Source organism: Delphinapterus leucas, chromosome 1, assembly GCF_059928025.1.
Source record: "Delphinapterus leucas isolate spDelLeu-1000000601 "Yukka" chromosome 1, BTC_Dleu_Yukka2, whole genome shotgun sequence".
NCBI lineage: Eukaryota > Metazoa > Chordata > Mammalia > Artiodactyla > Monodontidae > Delphinapterus > Delphinapterus leucas.
In genome coordinates this window covers 47,491,742-47,504,200 of record NC_143129.1, presented here as the reverse complement: position 1 = coordinate 47,504,200, position 12,459 = coordinate 47,491,742, and the positions used below count along the sequence as shown (strand labels likewise).

At 36.5% G+C, this 12,459-nt stretch overlaps 1 protein-coding gene across 8 annotated transcripts in view; it reads right to left on the bottom strand.

The window, feature by feature from the left end:
• RPS6KC1 (ribosomal protein S6 kinase C1) overlaps nucleotides 1-12,459 on the bottom strand; it is a 244,848-nt gene that overhangs the window by 44,495 nt on the left and 187,894 nt on the right. For all 8 annotated transcript variants that reach the window (XR_016392839.1, XM_089909628.1, XM_089909646.1 and 5 more), the window contains 2 exons: nucleotides 3,942-4,024; nucleotides 2,753-2,848 (listed from right to left, as the gene is read on the bottom strand). Coding sequence is in view for 7 of the 8 variants with exons in the window: in XM_089909628.1 (XP_089765754.1) it covers nucleotides 2,753-2,848; nucleotides 3,942-4,024 (179 nt within the window). In the remaining variant the exon portion in view is untranslated. The remainder of the gene's footprint in view (nucleotides 1-2,752; nucleotides 2,849-3,941; nucleotides 4,025-12,459) is intronic.

Genomic DNA, 12,459 nt, shown 5'->3' with positions numbered 1-12,459 from the left:
AGAATTAACTATAACTATAGCATGTTTTTTAATATTTCAGGAAACATATAAACATGTAAGTTCTTTCTTTCTTGTTAAAATTGGCTTTCCTGCCCCCATTCTTTCCAAAACATGACCTCATTATGAAATTCCAATAAAAGTTCATATTTTGACTTTTACTAAAGTCAATTTACCTTAGTTCATGGACTCTTCTATAATTTTGCAAGTGTGAATCTATAGGCAAAAGTACAATTGTTTACCCATGACTGTCTTGCTTATTCTGCCATTTTAAATACTGTCCCAGGCCTTCTGAGAGATCACACAAAGATTCTATTGCTAAAAGAATGTGTCAGCCAGTGGCAAAACCAAGACAGTCACTGCCAACCTCCTTCCTCCTAAAGAACTGGCAATAAAGCTGAGCACTGGAGGCACAGAAATTTGTTTTGAAGGTCTTTTTCTCATATAATATCTTTCAACTGACAAAGCAATTGTGTCATACAGAACTAAAAGTACACTGGGAAGTACAAACATCCATGCTGAGGATCTGTAAATATCTTTTTTTAAAACTGCATTTAAAATGTAACTATGTTTACTTTAGCACCATTCACTTGGACTGAGATGACTAAACCATGGGTACAGGGAATTATGAAATCTAGGAAGAAAGCAAGGAGCTGAAAAGACCAAAGGGGAAAATCTCCTCAAAGTGGAATAATTCTTTCCACATAAATCATTTTGTGATTTTTTAAAGTAACCTTTATGAACCATGAGGTAGTGGAAGAGGAAAGTCAAAATGACAAATTGCTAATCATGCCAAGAGACCCCTTTTCCCTTTCCTGATGATGTTTCCTCAACATGAGTGGTAGTTTCCTTAGGCAGGCCAATGACAGAATGCTGCTTTAACTATATAAGCTATACATATCTGTATTTGGGAACTTAACATATCTTAAGCTCAGACTCCTTTACAACATAAATTCTGATAGACAGGAGTACCAGACCTTTATTAATTAATGTGGGGAATTCTATTCTCAATATTATATAATAACGACTACTTCTTTAAGAAAGAGAAACAAAAAATAGCAGTTGCTAGCCTTCCTTAAATTAATAGCCAAAAAAATACTTTGAATTTACCTTGCTGTGCCACAACAAAGGATATGAAATCAAATGAGGAGCTGTCCTTTTTGCCCATTAGAATGAAATGTTTTATGTATCTTTGCATTACCTCTTAATCCTTTTACAAAGTGCTCAGGGTACTCTCATCTCACTATTTCCAACCTGATTATGTTTCTTTAGATTTTACAGAGTCTGGGCAAATTAATCTTCCTGAAGCACGCCTCTGATCCTTTCACTCTTGTGCACAAAAACTCCAAATCTCAATTTTTTACTGAATTAAATACTATCATTCTCCCCTGGTGTTCATGATAAGAGAGCCCCAACTTCTCTTTCCATTCTCATCTACTTACTATTACTCATCCCTATATTCATCCTTGTACTCTAGATAAACCAAACTTTTGATTTCCCAAATTGAGTCTTTCTGACTCCTTCCTTGCCTTTGTTCAAGCTTTTCATTCCACCCAGTTATTCTCCCACATCCAACCTTGCAAGCCAAAATTCTGGCTAAGCCTCCGCAAGAATAACACTCACTACACAAAAACATTCCTAATACCACCACTGCATGAATTATTACACCTCTTTATCCTGACTTGCCAAAGTATTTTTTTAAACCTCTCTGATAGCCTTTATTAAATCCATCTGTGATATAATTACTTGTGAATCTCAAGTTTGTAGCTTATGACACTATGCCTTACATATATTCGTTGAATGGAACAAAAATCACTGCTCAAGAGAATACTAGGCAATACTCTTCTTAATATTTTCTCCCCTCCCCTTTTCTCTTTCTTTTTTTTTTACAAATTTTGTTTTCCCTGATTTAAAAAATAATTCATGTTTCATTAAACAAAAATTTTAGTTCTTCATCTTTTTCAAATAACTTTTCCCTTGATATTTTCCCAAAAGCATAGGGGATCACAGTCCTGACAATTCTTGCTGATTGGCTGTGAGCCTATCACACCTCAATGCTAACAACCCTCGGTGTACTCATCAAAGCTTGCTCTTCAAAGCTAGGTGAGCATTTTACACACGGCGAATCAATTTAAGGAGCTCACTAGAGTTCCAAGCCTGCCTCTGGGATACTGAACTTTAATTATCAATAGTCTCTTTCTTCAAAGCCACCAGAAATACACCAACTGACACCAATATTCAAGTTCCATGAATGGATCTACAAGTGATCTAACTTGGCAAGATTTTCTACCACTTCTCTCCTAAGTAGCCCATTCCTACGTTTATAAATATAGCCATTCGCCATATACTATCTCGAGACTAGCTCTAAGGAATAAACTCTTTAAAAAGTTAAAAAAAAAAAAGAAAAGAAAAGAACATAGCCATTCTCATATGGTTACAAAATGTAATAGAGCAGCTCCAGACCAGCTAAAAGCAATACTTAAATCTCACACCTACACAGACATATGGAATTGACTAAACATTAGCCTGGATTTAAAATAAATAAATAAATAATACCAACAAGCTTTACCTATTCTCTCTGACATCACCAATACTCAGATAATAGTAGAAGCCTAAAGATGTACAGTACTAGTTCTGAATTTGTAATTAGTAAAGGGTCCTCCTTGTCTGAAACTAATTTCTTTAAGGTTTTGGAGCTGTGGGCTCTGCTAATTTGCATGGTTGATATACTTGGCCAATAGGTCAATTAAATTACCTGTTGAATGAGTGAGCGAGCCTCTTCAGAGACACATTCTGGCATGTTCAAAGTAGTGTGAGTATTTATTCCTGCTGGATGGCACTCAACCAGAGTCTGAAACAATCAATCAGGTACACTTCTTATCCCACACAACATCATATTCTGTTCCATCACAGGGTTTATGGACAGCAAATACAGAAAGCTCAACAGCCACTTTAACCGGAGGTGCAGTAATCACCACAGTACCCTCTAAGCAGTTTAGTACAAGGGCTATGAGCCCACAGAACTCTAACTGAAATACAGGCAGTCATCAAAATCGCATCATAAGCTTAGGCCACTCACCCTTTTCCCTTAGTTATAAAGAGAGTGGCTCATAATAGAAAAACTTCCATTATACCCAAAAACTAAAATGGGACTTGATATCTCAAATTTTTTAGTGTTCTTACAAACCTTCAAAGTTGAAAAGTTGTTAATAATAATGCTTTATATATGTATAGCACTTTATGGTTTAAATGTATGTACAGGTGACTTGTGTATACCACAACCATGTTAGGCGCTCAGTATTAACTACATATTTAAGGTAGATGACTACTTACAAAAGTATGACTGTTCATTTCCTCTGTTTTCATCCCAGGAGGCAATCTGCACAATACTCAATTAAAATCTATTAACTATTAACCTCAAATATCTTACTTAAAAGTTATTGATCAGAGAGACTATACATTCTCTCTGATCAATAACTCTCTATTAAGCCAGAATGGACAGGAAAAATTACAGTATTGAGAAAAAAGATAATATTACCTTTAATATCTACATGAATTTTCTAAAATGATAATTCCCTCCTGGTTTCAGACAGGTATTTAAAACATACAGAGAATTTAAATCCTTACATGAACCTTACAGATTTAACTCTGTTGAAACTGACTCATAGAAAAAGAAGAGAAAGAGTGTGTAGTCTTATATCTCGCTATGGACTAACAGTGTGACATAACAGAATTTTACCATCAATTTATTCAATGTAATAGAATTCAACTTTTTAAAAAATCTGGAATCTTGATAAACATGCATTTTTCTGCCGCCCCCCCTTTTTGGTATCAAGGTTTTCTTAGTCCCTGACCTAAAAACTAAAGGCAAAGGCTAAATATTCTCAATTTGAAATCAAGGTAGCATCTGGATAAACTTAATAAACCTCCAGGTCACTGCTTACCTTGCCAGTGAGAAGCTCAAAGAGGACAGCACCCAAACTCCACCAATCACAGGCTTCAGTTTCTTCCGTGATTGCTCCAACCTCTAAACACACCAAAAAAGGTTGATATTAACATTCCAAAGGTCAATTAAGCTCTCAAAATTAACATGTATTAGCAAGGTGACCTTTTTAATGCTGAGAGAGCACATACTAAATACTACTGGGTTTTCAAAATTCCTGAAAGTTACTTATCCTTTTGGTCACCTACTGTGGTTGCATTTTTTTATGCAGCCATATATTAAACTGAGACATTTGTTCTTTACTTGATAGAGGGACACCTTCAAGATGCTATACTTAAAAGTTACATGAATCTACTAGATGAACATTTTGCTGAATTTTTCAAATTTGAGAATGTACAGCCAACCCTATCTCAGGGGTCATTTTTTGTTTTAGAAATAAAGACTCTAGGTTTCAGAAGGAACTTCAAAAATTATCTAAACCAGTATTAATTATCCTTTGAGTTACAGACTAGAAACCAGAGAGGTGAAATGCCTTGTCCAATGTCATATAGCAAATCAGAAGCAGAACTGGGACCTAGTTTATAGTATGATCCCTCTCCTAAGTAATCAATTGTTTTCAACTAAAGAAGGAGGATGTGAAATGCAAATTTACCCATTTTATTATTCAGAAGTACAGATAGATATGGTGTTTTAAGCCACAACTGAAACTACTGGCTAAGATGAGGGCTTTTAGAATATCTCCAAATTACGGTTTTATCTGTGTTATCCCTATCTCTCACCAGCACAAGTTCCTGAAATGTAATACGAGTTTTCAGGTGTCATCCTTCAGTTTTCTTCACAAATCAGCAATAACTCCTCATTTCACCATTTTTGAGGCTTTTAGCTCTTAAGTCATGTTTGATGTCTTCTTGTCCTTTCCTAATGACATTCAGTTAGTCACTAAGCCTGAATATATCTGCCCTTTCATTTCCATTAAACTGACAAAACACACTTACTATTTGTCTGCAGGTAGCCCAAAACTCACAACAATCATGTTGAAAAGGTTTTAAGTAGCTAGGTTGGAACTTGGACAATAATAAGTGGAAGTGGTGCTCAGGCACCCCAGCCTTTTAACCAATACTTAGTGAATCTACTGTGTTGGAGAACCAAAAAAACTCAAAACACAGCTCGAGTTTTAAGTCTTGAAACAAAGGTCACATGGATCAGAAAAAGAAAAAAAGAGCCATTTCTATGCAAAATACTGAAATTACTCCACTTTAGCAACCTCCTTCCGTATCTCTGCACCTACTGTATTCTGGGCTTCACAAGGCCTATGTACAACTATACCCTTCACACCAGCTCCTACCCATCTTTCCTCCCCTTATTGTGCTACATGCCAAATCACAACCTCCATTCTCTAACTTAGCTGCTCTCAGCTACGTGGTAAAAAGAAAACATAGATATTTAACTGACTCATATTATTGTGTGAATGACCAAAAGGCTTCCTCCGAGAGCCATCTGCATTCATAAAATAGCAGCTTGCTTGAAAAACTGAGAACTGTCTTACTATCTAACAATAGAGGTTTAATTATACATGTTTTGACACATGAATTCAATGAAATATTACTACATAAGCATTTTAAATGATGTATTCACACAAGGTTTAGGTATATAACTAAATGTCTGGATATATTAAATTTTAAAAAAACAAGCTATAAAACAATAGGATCTTAATTTTAAAAATACATATATTTTTAAAAGACTGGTGGGAAAATGTAACAAAATGTTTCAGTGCTTTGCCTCTGGGATGGTGAGATTTTAATTTTCATTCTTATACTTATTAACCTACACGAATATCTAAGTGGTACAATTTTAAATGTATAGCAAGATGGCATGAAAACCTTCAGGCTTGTTGGAGCAGGAAAGATGAAGCTATATAGGCCAGTCCTCCCTAAGAGTCTGTTTGCCTACAACTTTACACTTGATCTTAGCCAAAAGGCCGAGAAGCGATCGTCTAAAACTTTAATGTATCGTATATTAGAGACAGCAGTGGACTAGGAATCAGAAGCCCTGGGTTAAGAGCCTTGAGGAATTCACTTGATCTCATCCATAACACGAGGGTGAGATCTGAGGACCTCTAGGTTAAATGTAGCTCTATAATCTACGATTCTGATACTTAAGGATTCCCTAAAACAGTGATTTTCTAGAAGGACAATTCCTTGGGGGCTCTCATTCAAAGTACTTATGTTACCCCTCCCAGATTCAAATACACTGCCCCCACCCCCATTCCCAAGCTCCCCATAGAGAGCCACCATCACCTTTGGGAGTGTGCTCCAGAAACTTTAAAAAGGATGTGTGTTCTTAGAAACTTCAGAAAAGGAGAAGAAATTTACCATAGCCCTGTCATCAAATATAACCTTTTGCACATTTCCTTCCAGTCTAAGGCAGGCAATGGATTACATCACTTCCCTGTTCAAAATTCTGAAATGGCTTCTCACTGAACATTAAATAACATTCAAATGTCTTGCTTAACCAGGCATGTATATATATTCAGGCCTCTATAATGAGGTCTCAACCTATCAAGATTCATTCAAACACGTATAAGCAGTACAAACTAGGTCCCCTGTTAGGCACTACTCCTCCACAGAACACTATGTACTCACCACATTGCTAAATAATGTGAAACTAAAATCAGTTTTCAGAGTTAATGGCTTTATTTTTAAATATCTTGCTCAAGAATTTAAGTTATGTCATTTTCTTTAATCATAAAGCAAGCAGTATATACTCCTTAGTTTTAGAAAGGTGTTACATGTTCACAACTCAAGACCCCAAATTATTGATCAGCCATCTGTTTTGAATATGCAACCTCCAAGTCTCACTTTCCGTGTCTGAAGGTTGCTCGTAGGCACATATTGTAATAATGATAGTTGCAACAACAAAACAGTAGCTAACATCCGTTGACTGTTTACCATATGTAAGGAACTGTGTTTAACATTGTACATGAATTATTTAAAATTTCCAAGCATGCTTACGGAGAACTTACTTGGGTAGAATGACTTTGGAGGAGAAAGAATACTATATTTGTGTGTTCAGGGAAAAGACGAATGCCTGACCCAGTCAGCTCAGAGAAAGCTGTGAAGATCAGATGGTTTTATAGGGTCTAAGAACATGCCCTGAGGAGCTGTAGACTAGAACCACATTCCAAGTCTCTGCTCACAAAGGTTTGCTGTCAGAATTGAGCAAAGGGTTATTGTGGTAAGTCTATGCAATGTAATCAGTGACTATTATAATTTATAAAGGGAGCTTTCAAATTCCCCTAAAGGTCCAAAGTGCCATCACCAGTGTAGCCTAGACCACCAAATGCTACACGCTGTGCCTGCTTCCCGTATCACTGCTGGGAATGTGCGCTGGGTGTGAAATGTGTCAGAAAGAGGAGAGAGAGAGAGAGAGAGAGAGAGTGTGTGTGTGTGTGTGTGTGCACATGCGCGCACGCACGCGGTGGGGGGAGGGGGATCTCTGATGCTACCATAAGCACAGTGCATCCTCCTGAGCATCAAAGATTTTTATACGTGTGGGAGGTGGTAGGATGTTGTTTTATTATTAAAAGAAACACAGACCCATTATGGAACAAAATGTAAACCGTGCATGGATCTGCAAGATAAAAAGACTTCAAAGAAACTTCAGGATCATATTATTAGTCTCTGAGGTCCCCATTTCATATCACCTCTACAGTCAGAAGTACTTGGGTAGAAAAGTTTGAGAGGCACTTCAGGAGACAGATAAGGTGTTATTCCTTTATTGGTTTCTGTGACATTGTTCAACTAAGGAGTCTAAGAACTAGGTTCACTGGTTTTTATGCTGCTTTGAAATCCCTTACAATTTTCTGCCAGAGTCCTTAACAGGTAGATAATGACCAACATACTGCTTCAAATGTGGATGCTACAGTGTCTGACGAGCACCAGTCTGAATGTCAGGCAACAAAGACAGTAGCAAGAGACCCAAGCAGGCCCTAAAGTTAATTTAATTCCCATTTTCAGTCGGCTCGCTTTCTGGTCCAGGATGCGGGATGCACCATGTGGCACCTGATATAACTGCTGGTGACACCCTAGCACCATCAACCTTAGTCTACTTCATTCACTCCCCATTTCTTTTCCCATCTTTCCTCGATCTTCCCCCCTTCTTTCTTCCACTGACAGCCTGCTTCTTTTCCCCTCACCTTATTCTCTTTTTCCTCCCCACTCTTGGCTGTCATTGGTTAAGCTTTCTAATGGCACTTGGGCCTAAAGAAACTACTGATCCCATCTAAGAAAAACTGCTTCTGAAAGTCTGAAGACAACTAGGCTGAATGTCATCTTTAATCTGACTGGGCTAATAAAGAAGGATAGCAACTCTGAAAAGTTAATTTTTTTCTCATGGAAATCTGGAAAAAAGACACTGAACAAGTTTTAAATCCATCCCCTTAACAGTGCAGCTTGAACCACTTCAAAATGACTTTATATTAAGGATTCATTAATTAATGTGAAACTGACATCATCATGACCAACTGTCCTTGATTTTAATAGATGACTCTGAACTATAACAAAGAGTTCTATATTTAGATAAGATACAAGGAAGAACTTCCTAATGGCTCAGGAAACTTAAATATTAGAACAACTGGAAGAAGATACTTATATAATTTCTTCTTTAGGGTTTTGAAACAGAATTTCACTTTCTTTTTTTTTTTTTTTTTTTTTTTTTTGCGGTACGTGGGCCTCTCACTGTTGTGGCCTCTCCCGTTGCAGAGCACAGGCTCCAGACACGCAGGCTCAGTGGCCATGGCTCATGGGCCTAGCCGCTCCACGGTATGTGGGATGTTCCCGGACCGGGGCACGAACCCGCGTCCCCTGCATCGGCAGGCTGACTCTCAACCACTGTGCCACCAGGGAAGCCCTCACTTTCTTTTAATAATCAGAATGAAAGATTTTGATTGTCTTTTCAACATCCCTTATAGATCAATAATTCTTAGATTAAAATTTTAAAGATATACCTTGAAATTGCATTGCCAAAAAGAAGACTGAGGTTGTGTGGCTGTCAAAACCAATACTCTAAAACTGCTTTACTTGCAAAATCTATATAAAATTTTAAGCATAAACCAAGAGTACTGATTCATATATAAAACTACATGATAGCTACTACAAACACCAGGTGAACGGTCAGGTATGTTGTGTCAAAAGCAGAGAATATAAAGAAATATCAAATAAATTTGTGAGGGTTCTTTTAAAGTATAACATAGTAAAGCTGAGAAATCCCTTTAAACTCCCTACCTTGAATTTCTTAAATCTCTGGCGGGAAAAAAAGCAGAAAAAAATTTTAAAGGATAAATTCTGCACTGCTTTGTCAATTTTCAAAATATTTTCACTATAAAACCCAATGTATTCAGTTCCCATGCATGCCCCTTCCCCTGACACTACATTCTATATTTGCCGTTTCCAGGGCGGTAAAGCAGTAGTAGCCTTACTCTCCACAAGGACAGCAGGGCTATAAGCGTTAAGCAAAGGGATCAGGGGGAAAAATAAACTATTCCCTAAGAAAACAAACAAATCCTCAGATTATTCCCACAGAAACTCAAAAAGAGACAGTGATATCAAAGAATCCTGAATTTTTGTCTTTGAGTCAAAGAAATGTATTAACAGGGCTCTAGTTCTGCTACTGTTTGAGCCTGGCTGGGTATTTTAGCTTCTCTGAAAATGAGGACAGCCAGACCTCTAGCATTCTTTCTACCTGTAATTTTACAATCCTGAAAGTGTTTTCAAAAGCACTCATGAGCCTTTCTCCTAACTTCTTCTCCCTCCATTAACCTAAGATGCCCAAAGAGTGGGATTATGCTAAAATGAGCCAGCATTCCACATTCGTCCTTCTTCTCCTTTCTACACACAGCCACCCTTCCTTTCCCTAAGAGACCTGGTGGCAAGCAAAATGAATCAGTGTCACTAAATCTAACCGTTATCATCTTTTAATGTAATGGAGACACAAAATCAGCTCCAGATTAGATTTCAACTCGTCCAAAATTTTTGGAGGACATCAAATATGTGAGAACAGTTTAGTAAAATTCTAGAAATCCCACTTTAGCACTATCAATCCTCATACTCTAACACAATATAGAATTTTATGGATTCATACTAATGATTCAAACTATCATAATTCACAAGTGAATAAACAAGTTTAAATAAAATAATAAAGATACCACAACGTAAAAATGTGCCTTGCCTACCTTTGTTTTACTCATGTTTAACACCTCATAGAACACACTTCAACAAGCCAGGACATCTCTCAGAAAAATGATGCTGCCTTAGTAACCCATATTGTCAAAGGGCTTGCTAAAACATAGACTAAGAGAGTTTTATAGTCCTATGATAGAGTTTACTAAGTCTCCCTCTTACAGCCAAAAATAATAATGTTAATCTGACCCCAAAACTGTACTATAATAAGCCTTGCTCCTGAAAAGTAAAAGAGCAAAAAAACAGAAAGCCTGGACTCAGGAAACCATAAAATGTCTCTATCTGTACGAGAGGTGAAGGGAAAGAAGCAAAGTATACACTCTTAGACTTGAGAAAGTCTGAAAGACACTGGAGAGACCATTCGATCTCAGCATTACTGAGGTCATGACAAAAACTATCTACTGGCCCAGGCCCTGCCTTTTAGGGCTATATAGTTTAAGCCACATGGATGTGTCAAAGACATGACTCAGAAATAACTGTAGATAATACTAAAACTATGATGGAAATTGTACAGAGAATTTTAAAAGCTGGAAAATGCATCTCAAACTCAAGTTTTATAAATGAACACCAACCTTCCTATAAAGCTTTATAAAGATCAATCACCCAGCTCAGTGCTGTGACCACCTAGAGGGATGGGATAGAGAGATGCAAGAGGGAGGAGATATGGGGATATATGTATATGAACAGCTGACTCACTTTGTTATAAAGCAGAAACTAACACACCACTGTAAAAAATTATACTCCAATAAAGATGTTAAAGTAAATAAATAAAAAATAAAAACAAACAAACAAAAAAGATGAATCACCTTGCATTTTAAGTAACTGTGAATTCCCAAATTCAGAATTTACTTTTCTTTAAGAGACATTACTGTTATGGTGCTTGATAAATAAGGGAATACGATATTCTACATTTAGCTCTTTGATGGATTTGTTAAGGCACATTTTCAGACTGGTGACATCACTTGATTCTCCACTAAGGGAGACCCACACAAGTCATCACATCCTTCTTCTTACCTCTACTGATCACAACAAATAGCTACCCATCCCCATTCCAAAAATCTTTAGAGACAATTCCATGACCTCCCTCTGGCAGTTACGTTCTACTGTTGCTGTCTTCCTTTCAGGATATGATAGGAAATACAGTAAATTCAGAGTTTTCTTAGAAGAGAATTTCACATATAGAGAATTTCTATTTTAATTTAGAGCAAGTATTTAAATATTTCTCCCAAACTCTCTTCCTTAACTACGCTTCTTTAAATAAATAGAATCTTAGATGCCTCATTTCTCTTCACTTTCAAAGTTATAGTAACTGTGGAACTGTTATTAAGAGGTCAAATAAAACTCAGTGGAAAAGCAACAATTGTTGCAAATCATGTGTTTATATAATGGTCAAATTAAACCAACATTTAGATGTTGAAAGAATTAGTTACATAAACAAACGATAGAGCACTTTATCCAAATATCAGAATGATGGAACAATTTTAAAGCCACAAACCTATAGAATACATTAAAATGAGAGTCAACAGTAAGTATAGTTTCGGGGGGGGGAGGCAATATAGTTTCTAAATGCACAGGGCTTTTTTTCCAAAACAATATTTTAAATTTTGACGTTAAATACCTGACCTTAAGGATTCCAACTCTCTCTTTTTGGAAAAAGAAAAAAAGTAAGAAAAATACATTTGCTTTTAGAATAAAAGAGAGCTCTTTGGTGAATAAGACAATATAAAAATTAAGCCACATTCTTATAAACCTTAAAATTAAGCACCATATACACTTTTATAGTATCAGAAAAAAAGCTGTGGTGTCTAAATTTTCCATAAATTCTGTAAGTGTTCAGTAAGATTTAAAACACTATTACAATTAGTTTGTTAACTTTCTTCCAAGGGAGTCAAGACTTCATTAATGGCCTTAGATAGTTTTTTTTTTTAAGTTTTTTTTTTAAAAATCTGATCTATCATTAGTGACATACTTGGACCAAGGGTAAAAGAACATCTTTCTTCTGCAATGAGCATTCCATGTTAGCTAGAGCATGCAAACATTAGTCCTGTGTTCCTACACAGTCTTTCCCTACAGCATCTGTTGCTAATTGAAAGGGACTAGAATTACAAAATTTGAGTCAATTTCTCTCACCAGCTCTTGCTGTGTATAAAGATTTTCTATGCAGGGGCTGAGCATTAGTCTTCCACTACAGCTGATGACTAAAGAGCTAAGAGAAAGAAACACAGAAGAAAGCATTTCTTTTTTCTTTATATATCCAACAATACATGGAACTAAACTGTGAGA